Raw genomic sequence first — 15,014 nt, 5'->3', positions numbered from 1 at the left:
CAGTGGTACCTTAAAAGTGTATGGTCTCAGCATTGCCACAGTTTAGACATACTGATCTCTGTCCTTCCTTGCCTTCAAAAGGAATTTCTTTGGTGGTCCAGGGCATGTGCTCTAAACAAAGGGAAACCCTTCCGTCTGCCTCCTGCCGTTCAGATTCTAACCACGGACACCTCGGATTATGCTTGGGGAGCCCATTTTCAGGGCAACTGTCTGCAGGGCCTTTGGACAAAGGATCAGAAACACCTGCATATCAATTTAAAGGAAATGTTAGCTGTTCAGAAAGCTCTATTGGCCTTCAGGAATCTTTTACAACCAGGACAACTACTAATACGGACAGACAACACCACAGTTATGTGGTACATAAACAAGCAAGGGGGATCTCATTCCTACCCCCTTTGCAGACTAGCCATGGATCTATGGAACACAGCTCTAGCTTGCAATCTGGATCTTCAAGCTCGGTTTCTACCAGGGAAACAAAACTTCCTGGCAGACAGTCTGAGCAGAAACCTTTCGGATCCACACGAGTGGATGCTGGACACGAAAATATTCAGGATGATAACAGCAGTCTGGGGATGCCCTCACATAGACCTCTTTGCGTCCCATCTCAATCATCAACTGCAGAATTTTTGCACTAGGACTTTCCACAGAGAAGCATGGAAAGTGGATGCCCTGTCATTCAGTTGGAGGAACCTCTCGGGATATGCCTTTCCGCCTCTTCCTCTTCTTCCACGGGTCTTACTGAAGATAAAACAGGACAAGCCCAAGATGATAATCTTGCTGGCTCCAAATTGGCCTTGACAGTTTTGGTATCCAACTCTAAAAAACCTATGTCTGGAGCCCCCTTGGGTTTTACCTCAGTCTCCGAACCTTCTGTCCCAACATCAGGGTCGGGTTCTACACTCTCATGTCAGAACTCTCAGCCTGACGGCCTGGTTAATCCAGGGCCTTTGATTTCTTCTTTCCTACCCAAGCAGGTTATGGATGTCATTTTAGAAGCCAGACGTCCTAGCACTAGAAAATCTTATGCAGGAAAATGGAAAAGATTTTGTTCCTGGATGTAAGCTCAGGATTCTGATCCTCTTCTTCCTAACATTACCTTAATTTTACTTTACTTGACAGATCTCTTACATAAGGGTCTCTCTTTCTCTTCCATTAAGATACATGCCTCTGCTATTTCTGCTCATTGTTATACAGACCCTCCCATCTTTTCCCACCAGCTCATGAGACAGTTTCTCAGAGGAGCGAAGAACTTAAGACCTCCTAGATCTCCTCCCATTCCTGCTTGGGATCTCAACTATGTTTTGGAAAAACTAACCTTGCCTCCTTTTGAGCCTGCTGCTTCTTCTGACATCAAGTTTTTATCTTGGAAGACAGCTATCTTGTTATCCCTTACCTCTGCCAGGAGAGTTTCAGAGTTACAAGCTCTTATGGCTGTGGAACCTTATATTATTTTTCATCAAGACAGGGTATTTTTGAGGACTAATCCTACCTTCATGCCTAAGGTGGTTTCTAAAGTGGCTTTAAATCAAACTATCCACTTGCCAACCTTTTTCCCCACTCCTCAAAATAAAGGGGAAAGGATCTTACATTCCTTGGATGTACACAGACAACTACGTTTTTACCTGGACAGAGCCAAGGACATCAGAAAATCAGAACAATCGTTTGTTTCCTATGCTTCAAGTTCCCAAGGTAAAGCCATTTCAAAACAGACCATTTCTAAATGGATTGCTCATGGAATAAGATTTTGTTATTCACACCATGGAAAGCAAATCCCAGGGAGTATACGGACTCATTCCACCAGAGCTGCTGCCCCTTCTGCGGCCTTCCTCAGGGGAGTTCCTACCAAAGACATTTTGGAAGCTGCAGCTTGGAGTTCAGTGCATACTTTTTCTAAGCACTACAATCTACCTCTCTACTCTAAGTCTAGGGCAGGCTTTGCCTCTGCAGTCTTGCAGGGCCTTTTAGCCACCCCTTCTTCTTTATGACCATCTCCCTTTCTTTCAGCTTTGGGATTCTACCCTACAGTCATGACTGCAACAGTGAAACACGATGAACATAGTACAGTTGTGTACACCTACCATAAATGTAGATGTTCGAGTGTCTTCACTGTTGCAGTCTGGGTTTCCCTCCCTCCTGTCCCCTCTTATTTTTACTTTTGTGTAGTTCCTTTTTTCACCATTCTTCTGAGGTGTGTTTGCAAAGGTTATGGGACTTTTTTCATTTTGGGACTCCTGACATCTGGGGCAAGAAAAACTGGAGAAGATGGCGTTGGCTGTCAGCTTTGTACTCCTGGCGCTCTGACGTCAGGGAGCATGGTTGAACAATCGACGCCAGACCTAGACTTTGGGATTCTGGCCGACCGAGGTCTGCCTGCCGGCAAGGGAGAACCCTACAGTCATGACTGCAACAGTGAAGACACTCGAACATCTACTTTTATGGTAGGTGTACACAACTGTACTTTTTTGCATCACGTGCCATTGTACAAAAGTAAGATTAGAAATTATTGGAAAATCACTTTAATGTTGTCCATGTTAGTGGAAACCCAAATGCCTCAAAATAACTCTTTATAAATTTACAACTCACTTTGCAAATGTTTTTTAGCATCCAAGACTATTAATATAAATGTATTACTGTTGTCAAATGCATCCTTTTGAATCTTAAGGTTTCTGTTAAAGTTGTCAGATGTTTGCCTGCCTCCTGTAGACCCACACTAGTCCTGGTCCATTACTGTAGGATGTTTGCCATTCTTTTTTGCCAAAATTGTCACAAACAATTTGTAGTCATAATTCAGAATGGAATGTGTGGACCTTTGATCAGTAAGATCTTTCTCCTCTGTAAATGTATTTACCATTATTGCTTCTTTTCAAGTCAAGAGCACATTCCCGCCCAGGAAAATATTGATATCATTTTCACATCACTTTTTCTTACGTAAACTAGAGACCTCAGCTTCCACCTGAAGCTTTATCTAGGCAAGAAACCCACAATCCTTCTGAGATGGTTAACTCTCTATTTCAGCCACTCATGCCCATCTTCTGGCTGGCTTCTTCAGTGCCTTTGCCAACTGCTTAAATACAAACATTTCTTTCTGATTTGTGATGTTACCCATCAACACTGTGTGGTTATTTCAGTTGCTTAGAGATGCACAGTAGGCAAATGGAGGATTAAGTGACTTAAATCTAGAACTGCAGAATGAAATTCATTAGTTCATAGTGTTAATCCTTTGTGCCAAACTGACAGATGATGTAATGTTTGTTTGTTGTTTGCAAAGCATGTAAAGTGACACTGGAAAAGAATGTTTTGAGTATTTTATCAGAAAACAGCATTGTGTTGAGTCCTGTTGCTAGGGGAGTTTTGAGGTTCCTAAAGCAAGTCAGTATAACATTAGATTAAATAATTTAAAGTTCAGGTAGACCTTATGGAAAAAAAACAGGAAGTTGAAGGCGATGAATATAAGTGAAGGCAGTAGGAAGTATGACATAATAGAATAAAGGAAAAGACTAGTGGGTCAGAAGCGTGAGATGATGGAGTTTACAGATCATCCTGATGAAGTTAGGACCGAGAATAGTGAGAAGGAGTAGATGGGAAATGAGAAGGGCTACGGTAATAGCTTAGAGGCTATGATGTAGAGTAGAACTGGAAAAATGTAATAGAAGACTGAGCAGTTCCATAACTAAGAAAGCTGTAGGCTGGAAAAATAAAAGGGGACTCCTAACCCTTTAAGCTAAGTGACCACAGTTACATGCATATTTTCTGGCTAGGTGATGTTTAATGGCCATATTTTGGGGATTACAGTTGCTTTATATCAGCAGGTTATCATGGTGTATGGCTGTATGGTATCAAAACAGTGTTATTTGCATCATAATTTGTTGTTTAATGGCTTGCAATACTTAATCTAAAAGTTAATCTTCTAATACTAACTTTAGTAGACTTTGAAGTAGGTTAGGAAGGATAGTGCAGCAGTTTGGAAAGTTGATTTGGTAATGTAAATTGTACAGTTAAAATGTGTCCTTTGAAAACGCAGTTTATAGAATGACGGTGCATTTATTTTTATTATTTCCAGGCTGCAGAACTTGCTGAATTTAGTGCCAAAATTGCACTTTTAGAAGAAGCCAAGAAAAAGAAGGAAGAGGAAGCTTCAGAGTGGCAAATAAAGGTAAACAAAATGGAATGTATTAATTGCTAGGTATCTGGGTGAATGCAGCTTGTTGGCAGTGGAGTACAGAACCTTTCACTGTGTGCCACTAGTGTGTATTATTTTTAATTTTGTGATTTTACAGGAGCTTCAAAAAGTTTTAGTAAAAATAATACCAAAGCGAAAAAAATCTCGGAACTAACATCACCTGCATTGAATTACTAGAGTGGTTACAGACACCCCAAATATGAGTGATTCATTAAGTGATCAATTACAGGAAGTCAGGCATGGTGAGAGTATCTGTGTCTGAAGGTAATATTACTGCAGGGTTAAACACATTTTTTGTTTAGTATGTAGTTAAATTAGCAATCAGTTGGTATAGTCCATTATCCTGATGTTTTAACGGAAGTCAAGTCATACTTCATATTGAAAAGAAAATGAGTGTGGTGAAGTGAGCAAGTGAAAAACACAAGTCATTGCCTTTTTTGTTTGTTGCTTAGAATGTCAAATCCAAGCAATAATGTACCTCATAAAATGGACTTTAGTATAATAATGATTAAGTTAAGTTAGGAAGTAAGATGGATATGAAAATGGAGAGAAAAAGTCACATATAGTGAACAGCTGTTTTTATGGATGTGTGACTTCTGTCTCATAAGCACCTTCTGTTTTGATTTAAGTTTTAATTTTGGAACACATTTCATAAAAAATTGTACAGAGATTCAGCTACTGATAGCTGCTGAATAATGCATCCCAAGTAATATACTAATGGTTCTGTTGTGCAACTGTTTTCTGCAAGCTCAGATATCCCTGTCGTCGCGAATATGTTTTTTTATGATGGTACTGCTTATCATAGAAAGAAAAAAACAGACCTGATCCAGTGTTTATCATCCATTACTGGACATGTTGACTATGCTATTAAGAAATAACTTTGTGTATTTATTAGGTGATGTAGACATTTGTTAATAATTTGTGTGTTTGACTTCATTTGTAAATTTACTTCAGCATGCTTGTACAGGTGGTACCTCACAATTCAACCGTAATCTGTTCCGGAACGACGGTTGAATTGCGAGATGCCATTTCCCTTACAGATATATGGAAAATGGTTTAATTCATTTCTGGCCCAGACAGAATTAAAAAATACACTAAAACATGTTTTTAAAATGTAGCTCACCATGATTTGAAGTGTAGAGAGAATGTGGAGTAGTAATGGAGTACTATTGTACATTCCTAAAGCTATGGCTCACATGTCACATACAAATTTAAATTGTTAAATCCCTCTAAGAATGAAGGCTAACTTTTTCTATCCAGCTAAAATGCTTGCTCATTACATCATTATGTAATAGCAGTTAGGAAGTGAATATTTGTTGCCTCTGATTATGATTTATGTGCTATTTAATTCACTTTAATGTGATATAAATTATGACTTAAAACATCTTACAACAGTTTCCTAGCCACACCCCCAAAAGAAATAATAACATGCAGTACAGTGTATACTTGTGTCTGATGTTCATCATGTTTCACTGTTGCAGTCATTACATTTGGGTAATCTGCTAGCAGGTTGCCCTCAGTCGGCCTGATTAACAAAGTCTTGGGTCCTGCGTCGGTTGCTGTTCCTTCTTCCATGACGTCAGGTCAACAGGGGTATAAAACATGCAGCTGACGCCATTACATCAGTCTTTCTTGCTGCGCGGTGCCCGAAGCAGAAGCAGTTCGCAAGTGCCGGTCGTCCGACTCCTGAAATTTTCTTTTTCAAGTTTCAGAACTGAAGTCTTCAATTTAAAGCTAAGTACCCCGTTGGGGAAACTTTTTCTTGCTCCTTAACAATGTCAGTAAAAGTCAATAATTGTATTACTTGTGGGAAGCAAATACCTCATAAAGATTTTCATTTGTACTGTATTCCTTGCCTAGGCCCTGGCCACGACGTACCTTGCTGTCGGTTTTGTGCATTATTTCATCAGCGCACTATCCGTCATCGGTACATTTTTGCTTCAAAATATTTCAGTTCTCTGTTTAATTATCCAGAAATGTCAGTTAGCCATCCGACTACCGGAATACCGAAAAAAACGTAAAGAAAGACAGGCCGTTGAGGTCCAAAACTGCCGACAAAGCTTCTCCTAAGCCAGTCGCCAGTTCACCGGTACACAGTGAGGCGCTTTCGCAGTCCCTGATACCCGCTACTTCTGATTCGCAGTGCTCTACTGAGACCCAATCGGAGTCTGGAATGCCGCAAGATGCTTCACATATGGAACCCGTGGATGTCTCTACCTTGGATGGGTCTGAAGCCGCTGTGCATGCACCGGCTTCTGAGGGTGTATTCAGGCCCTACAGACTTGCATATTAAACAGACTCCAACTTCTGTGCTAAGGCCTAAATCTCGATCTATGTCTAAAACACAGATGCCCATGCCACATGTTCAGGCCCCTATGCCTAAAAAACAAATGATCAAAATGGCTGAAGATTTAATTACTCTAATCAGGGGTAGTCAACCCCCCACCCCCCAAGAGGCCTAGGATTGAATTTGACTATGAATCTTCTGAGCAGGACTCTGTTTCTTCTGTCTCTTGTAATGATCTGGATTTGTCCATACCTACTTCTGAGGACTCTGATCAGAGGATTCCTTTCCCTCTGCTTCTCCGCCTGAGGATTTCTATTTTGGGGAAATTTTACATACCTTAAGGGAGCATTTCCACTGGGAAAGTCAGGATTTCTCTAAATCCAAAAAGAGGCGTAGGGATTGCCTCCTCCTTCCTCAGCATAGGCCTTTGGCTATATCTCTCATGTACTAGATGTTGATGTGTTTTCGGAATCCAGTATGGCCCCTGATGTTCATCGTGCATACAGCTGCAGTCATAACAGATGGATTATCCTGCCGTCAGGCGGGTCCTCGGTCGGCCGAATTCCAGATTCTAGGTCAGGCGTCTGATGTCGTCGCTTCTTCCCTGACGTCAGTGCGACAGGGGTATAAAAGAACCAGCTGACGCCATTTTTTTCAGTCTTTCTTGCCGTGCTGTGCCCGAAGCAGAAGCAGTTCGCAAGTGCCGGTCGGCCAGCTCCTGAGATTACGAATATTTTTCAACTGAAGTCTTCTTGAAAGCTAAGTACCCTGTTGGGGAAACTTTTCTTGCCTTAGACCGATGTCAGACAAAGTTAATAATTGCATTTCATGTGGGAAGCAAATATTGTGCTACATTCAACAAACGCACTATTAAGCGTCGGGTGGAGTTCGCCCAACACTATTTTCGCAAAAAGTTTAATTACATTATGTCGTCGGATACTCCGACTCCTGTTTTGAGTAAAAGACGCAAAGATAAGGACCGACATACGAGGTCCGCGACTTCTACCGACACCACGCGAAAGCCGACTACAGGTGCTCCGGTTCTCAGCGAGGCGCCTAAGCAGCCCCTGACTACCGATGACACTTCCTTAGCAGTGTCTTCTGTGCCCGAGGTCGCTGGCTCCTCGGCCCACACCCCGATTACAGATACCGACGCCACTCTTGGCGGGGAAACTCAGAGTTTAGACAGGCCTGCCACCTCTCAAGGTGTCTTCAGGCCTTCTTCTTCTTTTTCCATTAAGGCTTTCACTAAATCTAAAGCAGCCATGCATACTAAAAAACAAGCTCCACAGGGCCCCTCTCAAGGCCCCATGCCTAAAAAACAGATGCTCAAAATGGCTGAGGATTTGATTACTCTTATCAGGGGTTCTCAACCCCCCTCGGACAAAAGGCCCAAAGTAGAGGAAGAATACCCTTTCTCGGACCAGGCCTCCATTACTTCAGAACATTCTGAAGACCAGGAACATTTATACTCCCCTTTTGAAGATTCTGATGCAGAGGAGTCCATTCCCTCTGTCTCCCCCCCTGAGGACTATTCTTTTGGGGAAACCTTGCATACCTTGAGGGAACACTTCCACTGGGAAGGCCAAGATTACTCAGACTCCAAGAAAAGGCTCAGGGATTTCCTTTTACTCCCTCAGCACAGGCCTCTGGCTATCCCTCCTGTCTTAGACATTCTAGATGATGTGTATTCAGAGGCCAGCCTTAACCCAGATTCTTTACCTACAGCTCCAGTCAAGCCTGACAGGTATTACCGGGTTCCTGATTCACACCAATTCCTATACAAAAGCCATGCGGCTGACCCAGAAACTATTTCACAGGGTCCCAAGGGAATTAAGGCCTCCACTGCCAAAAATCCATTACCTTCAGAGAGAGATTCCAGAGCTTTAGAAAGGTGGGGGAAAAAGGTATACACCTCGGCCACTTTAACCATGAGGGCATTAAACTGTCAGTTCCATATGTTAAAGTATCAACAGTTTTTGTTATCTCAGTTGAAAAGCAAAATGTCACAACCTGAACAACCAGACTTGAAGGAGTTGCAGGATTTGTTGCATAGTGCAGAACAAGTAAACATACCTTGCAATGTGGTTTTGATGCTTTAGAAGCCTCATGTAGAGCTGCTGTTACAGGATCAGTTATACGTAGACGTGCTTGGCTCAAAGAGCAAACCTTACCAGATCATGTCAAAGCTAAATTACTAGATGCACCTCTTCAAAAAGATGTATTGTTTGGTGTTAAAGCTGAGGAGGTATTAAAGAAAATGTAGGAAAAGGCAAAATCAATGCAAACAGTGAAAGATTTCCTACAGGTACAACCTCCACGTTTCAGTAGAAATTGGCCTTCAAAAAATTGGTCCTTTCCAGCCACGGACAGACCTCAAAGTGGTAGATACAGGCACCCGAGGGGTAGAGGGCAATCTCAAGGATCATTTAGAGGCAGACAATGGCAAGCACCTACACCAAGAGGTGGAGAGGATAGATCACAGCCATTCAGACAGCAGAACCAATTATTTTCCCCTTTGCATGCCAAGAAAAGCTCTAATGGCAGCACCTTTAGGCGGAAAACTGGCATTATTTTCGACAAATTGGCATATTGTCACAAAAGACAAATGGATCCTGGACATTATAGACAGAGGCTACAGATTCCACTTTCACACCCTTCCAAAAATGAGAGGCATGCCAAACCTGCCACAAAATCAAAGGGCAGAGGCACAAAAACAAATTTCAGCTCTCATGGACATGAAAGCTATTCAAGAGGTACCTGCACAAGAACAGGGTCAAGGTTTTTATTCCAGACTATTCCTGGTACCAAGGAAGGACAAAGATTGGAGACCTATTTTGGACCTATCCATCCTAAACACATATTTACTCGTACCAAAATTCAAGATGCTCACATTACAGCAGCTTCTTCCCATGCTGGGCAAGGAGTCTTGGCTGATAACATTGGACCTCAAGGAGGCATAAATGCATGTCCCTATCAGACAAGATTGCAGAAGATACCTCAGATTTCTTGCAGGTTCAACCCATTATCAATTCTCTGCATTGCTCTTTGGCTTATCTACTGCGCCCAGAGTGTTCATAAAATGCCTGGCATTTTTTAGAAAGGGGCTCAAATTCAGGGAAGGGTAAGTCCACTAGGGTGAAGAAAGGGTTGCACAAATGTGGGAGGTGTAATTATTGTGCCTACCTCAAAACAGGTGATTCCTTTTATTTGGAAGCTAGGAGAAGGAAATTACTGTTACACACCTATGTTAATTGTGATACCAAGGGGATTATATATTTAGTTACCTGTAAGGAATGTGAATCCTTTTATGTAGGTAAATCTGAGAGAAAATTAAAATAGAGAATTTACGAACACCTTTATGATGTTAGAAATAAATGTGAAAACAATGCGTTGTATAAACATAGTTTGACATGCAAAACAAAAGGATTTCAGTTTTTTGTACTTGAGGTAGTTCCCTTGGATCCGAGGGGTGGTATGTGGGAGACCCTGGTTGAGTATAGAGAACTGTACTGGCAGCTAATTTTGGAAGCTAATAGACCTCCAGGCCTAAATGATATGATATCTTTAGCGCCAGTATTAAAATTAAGATCTGCCAAACTGTAAAAGTTTTTTAACCATGTGTGTTTATTATTTATTATATTTACACATACATACTTTTGACACGAGGGAGTTTTAGGTCTTTTTAACATTTCATGTTTTGAATCAAATTCAGTAATGGTTTTAAATTGTTTTTAATATTTGGATATTTATGTGATGTGTAGAATATTTATGGGAAATGTAATGTTTTGGTGTAATTGTATTTTAGTGTCTTATACACACACACACATTTTTTTTAGAAGAGCATTTGGTATCTATTAATTACTTCTGTTTTTCTATTGGATGTCTGAGGGGATGAAGTTGTATTTAAATGGGTAGTGTGGGGTGTTTTAGCTATCTGATGAAGTTGAAGACAAAAACGTGTTTTGTGTGTGCTATACGTTAATGTGGACTGCTTTCTTTTTTCATTAAACGGAGTTTGTGCTTCCAACTGGGTTTGTGGTGATACAACTTTGATTACTGGTTTCTTTAGTATCATCGATCCGTAGTTTGGTTACTAGTTTTTATCCTTGGATCTTACCTCGTTGGATATGGCATCGGAATCGAGCCAAAAGGGCTTTGAAACAGGTGAGCTTCGGAAGCTCATAGGACAATTGATGCAGCTGGTGGGACTATTGACTCCTATGAGCCAATCCATGGCAACGCTGCTATCGTCAATTCTGGGACTACACAACCAGGAAGTGGCCAACACGCACCAGGCTCGTGGAAGTATGGTCGTTGGCATTTCTCAGCATGAGGGAGAGCATTCTGTACCAGATAATGGAGGTTTGGATAGTTTAGACTGTTTTCCACGCACTACCTTTGTCAACGACAGAGAGGATTTACCATTAGAGGGTACCAGATCAAAGAATAACTGACTGGACTCAGGGACAGAACAGATTCATGGAACTGTTCCTACAGGTACTGGTAGACATTTCAGTGACATTCTCAACATTAAATTTGAATTTGGAGGAAACTTTCAAATTCTGTGTGCAACAGAAGTTTTTCCAACATGTTAAATGATTTGGACTACTGTTTCTATAAATACAAGATGTTGGATATGGGCAATGCTTATTTAAAGTATTGTTTAGATTTAAAAATTGTGCCGAAAGGACTGAGAGTTTGCAAGTACCCCAACAATGTTGTTAAGGGTACGGACTTTAATTTTGATTTACTGAAAGCATTTGATCAGTGTGGCTTTGACATCATGCAAGCTATTATAAAATACAATGTGGGGGAGATGGAGAAATTGCATGAGAAAATAGAAAGGGTGAACAAGGGCATTACTAGTGATTTGTTGTTTAAAGTGGAGGAAGAAAAAATTAAGTATCAGAAACTACTTAGAAATATTGAATCCAAATGTATTGAAGTGCAGAATAGGAAGTGGGGAAAATTGAGAGGGACACTAAAGAATATAAAACGAAACGCAATACCCCAGGCCCAAAAGTTGGGCTAATCAGGGAAAGTCTCGTTGGGGTAGAGAACACTATGATGTGGTGACATATGACGAAGTATTTGTACATGAAAATGAACAGGAATGTTCCCGAATTTCCTCCACTCAGGAGATCTGAAAGATTGATGGACAAAGAACCTGTAGTGTACAATACAAAAAACTACAGGGACAGGGGATGGGGACATCAGGAAAGGAAGGAAAAGAGATGGAATTAATTGAGATTATTACGCAGGAGGGTAACAAATGGTCTTATAAAGATTTTAACATTTTCAATTATTCTGATATTGTTGTAGACAGGACACTTTTTGATTTATTTTCCAAGAGGTTTGGGTTTATACCTAGACAGAGAACTAATATGTTCAAACTATTAGTGGATGTGAAAATGTTTTTGAGGAAGAAAAATTTGGAAATATTTTTTAATGGAAAAGGAACTACTTTTAACCAACGTAGTTTGGCACGTACCAGTACTTTTAATCCACCTTTACACCTCCAATTGAGGAATTTTGAGTTAAAGGTAGAAAAAGAATTAAGGTGTAGTTTGAAACAATTTTATGTATCCGAATTTGACAATGAAAGAAAACCAGGTCTTAAAAGATTTGAGTAATAATGGTAACTTAAGGGAAATGAAACCAGACAAAGGTAAGGGGGTTGTCCTTACGGATCACATTCACTATGAAGGCAAAATGATGGAGTTATTGAATGACACTAACAAATATTCTAGAATTTCCTTGAATGAAATCAACATAGCATATAGAAAAATTCAGGTTGCCTTAAATGATTTATTAATGGAAGGACTTATTGACATTAAAACCTACCACTATTTAAATGTTGAGAAACCTAAGGTTCCTTCTATTTTCGGGATCCCTAAGGTACACAAGGACATCAACGACCCTCCCTTGCGTGCTATAGTGTCTGCAAATGGGTCAATAACAGCACCTCTAGCAAAGTTTGTTGATGTGAAGGAGAAAGGGTTAGTTTTGAACAATGGTAACATTTTAAAGGATTCCTGGGATTTTTTGAAGAAATTACAACCTAATTTGTATGATGATGAACTGGCTTTTGGGACCTTGGATGTAGTTGACTTGTTTATCAGTATATACCACATGATGTAGATATGGAATGGTTTGAGGAGATGTTGACTGGATACAAGGAAATTTCCCAAAACGAGTTTAGGACAATTTTGGTATTAATGGAGCTGGTGTTAAAAAATAACTTTATCTTTTTTTCAAGGAGAATATTTCAAGCAAGACAAAGGAGTGGCCATGGGGGCACATTGTGCCCTACTTATGCTAATATAGTTATGGCCCATTGGGAAAATGAATACTTGTTAAAGTCCCCTTTCAAATGTTATTGGACACTATATGGAAGGTTTTTAGATGACTTATGTTTTTTAGGGAGAGGGGATTTAAGCAACTTTGACGAATTTGTAGAATACCTCAAAGGTACAACTGAATTTTTTGATTTTACTTACAAATTTAATGAACATGAGTTAACTTATTTAGATGTAAATATAGAGAAGAAAAATGGAAATTTTGTATCCAGGATTCATTGAAAGGAAACCTTCTCAAACTCGTATCTGCATTTTGCTAGTGCCCACCCACTATATCAGAAGAAGGGGGTAATGAAAGGGCATTAGAATGTGTAGGATGACCTCAGATGATAAAACTTTTACAGGTGAAGTGATGAAATTGAAAGAGTTATTTTTAAATAGAGGATATCCCGGTGAGGAGTTTGATAAAATACTGAAAGAAGTATGGGAAGAAAGGAAGGGTAGATTTGCCCCTATATTGGGGAAAATTTCCCCCGAAAAAGGAAAAGATGAAAAACTGAGTACTGGGTTAAGCAAGGAGTTTAACTCAGGGTTTGTCACTATGATGGTCAGTCTAGTGTTGTGAGAAGGATAATAGATAGGGAATGGGATAACTTTTCTAAGGTTTCGGATTTAAAATATATTTTCGATGAACCTTTAACACATATTTACCGTAGTGGGAGTACCATAAAAAAATCTTTAGAAAGGGGCTCCAATAAATTCAAGGAAGGTAAGTCCACTAGGGTGAAGAAAGGGTTGTACAAATGTGGGAGGTGTAATTATTGTGCCTATCTCAAAACAGGTGATTCCTTTTATTTGGAAGCTAGGAGAAGGAAATTACTGTTACACACCTATGTTAATTGTGCTACCAAGGGGATTATATATTTAGTTACCTTTAAGGAAGGTGAATCCTTTTATGTAGGTAAATCTGAGAGAAAATTAAAACAGAGAATTTACGAACACCTTTATGATGTTAGAAATAAATGTGAAAACAATGCGTTGTATAAACATAGTTTGACATGCAAAATAAAAGGATTTCAGTTTTTTGTACTTGAGGTAGTTCCCTTGGATCCGAGGGGTGGTATGTGGGAGACCCTGGTTGAGTATAGAGAACTGTACTGGCAGCTAATTTTGAAAGCTAATAGACCTCCAGGCCTAAATGATATGATATCTTTAGCGCCAGTATTAAAATTAAGATCTGTAAAAGTTTTTTAACCATGTGTGTTTATTATTTATTATATTTACACATACATACTTTTGACACAAGAGGGAGTTTTAGGTCTTTTTAACATTTCATGTTTTGAATCAAATTCAATAATGGTTTTACATTGTTTTTAATATTTGGATATTTATGTGATGTGTAGAATATTTATGGGAAATGTAATGTTTTGGTGTAATTGATGTATTTTAGTGTCTTATACACACACACACACATTTTTTTTAGAAGAGCATTTGGTATCTATTAATTACTTCTGTTTTTCTATTGGATGTCTGAGGGGATGAAGTTGTATTTAAATGGGTAGTGTAGGGTGTTTTAGCTATCTGATGAAGTTGAAGACGAAAACGTGTTTTGTGTGTGCTATACATTAATGTGGACTGCTTTCTTTTTTCATTAAACGGAGTTTGTGCTTCCAACTGGGTTTGTGGTGATACAACTTTGATTACATACTTCTGAAACACCTGGCGTTTGTAATAAAGTTGTTGAACTCTCTGGGATACATAGTCAACAAAAAGAAATCAAGACTAATACCCTCTCAAACAATAATTTTCCTGGGTGCCAGCTTGAATACAAACACCCAGATGGCCTACCTCACGCCAGAGAAACAAGGGCAACTAACTCAATACTTCAGAAAACTGGCAACCTTCACCAGGCTGACTGCAAGGAAAATCCTGCAGGCTCTGGGATTCATGGCATCCTGCATCCTGCTAATCCCATGTGCAAATCTGCATATGAGGAAACTTCAGTGGTACCTAAAAAACTTATGGTCTCAACACAGCCACAGTTTGGAAACAATTATACCACTGATTCCATGCCTCCAAAAGGAATTTCTGTGGTGGGCTCAAGCATGCCAAAGAAACATAGGTCTCCCATTCTGCATGCCTCAAGCAAATCAAATCATCACAACAGACGCCTCGGACTACGCCTGGATAGTGATCAGTGCATTCAGGGCAAATGGTCCCAAAAAGAAAAGCACCTACACATCAA

General features: G+C 39.9%; 1 protein-coding gene across 1 annotated transcript in view; it reads left to right on the top strand.

The window, feature by feature from the left end:
* Positions 1 to 15,014, top strand: part of RDX (radixin) — a 1,792,353-nt gene that overhangs the window by 1,519,177 nt on the left and 258,162 nt on the right. The window contains 1 exon segment of the mRNA XM_044072720.1: positions 4,061 to 4,153. Coding sequence (XP_043928655.1) covers positions 4,061 to 4,153 — 93 coding nt within the window.

The sequence above is a fragment of the Protopterus annectens genome, chromosome 5.part0, assembly GCF_019279795.1.
Source record: "Protopterus annectens isolate FY-2018-M chromosome 5.part0, PAN1.0, whole genome shotgun sequence".
NCBI lineage: Eukaryota > Metazoa > Chordata > Ceratodontiformes > Protopteridae > Protopterus > Protopterus annectens.
The sequence above is the reverse complement of the archived record's forward strand: the minus strand, read 5'-3'. Positions and strand labels throughout refer to the sequence as shown.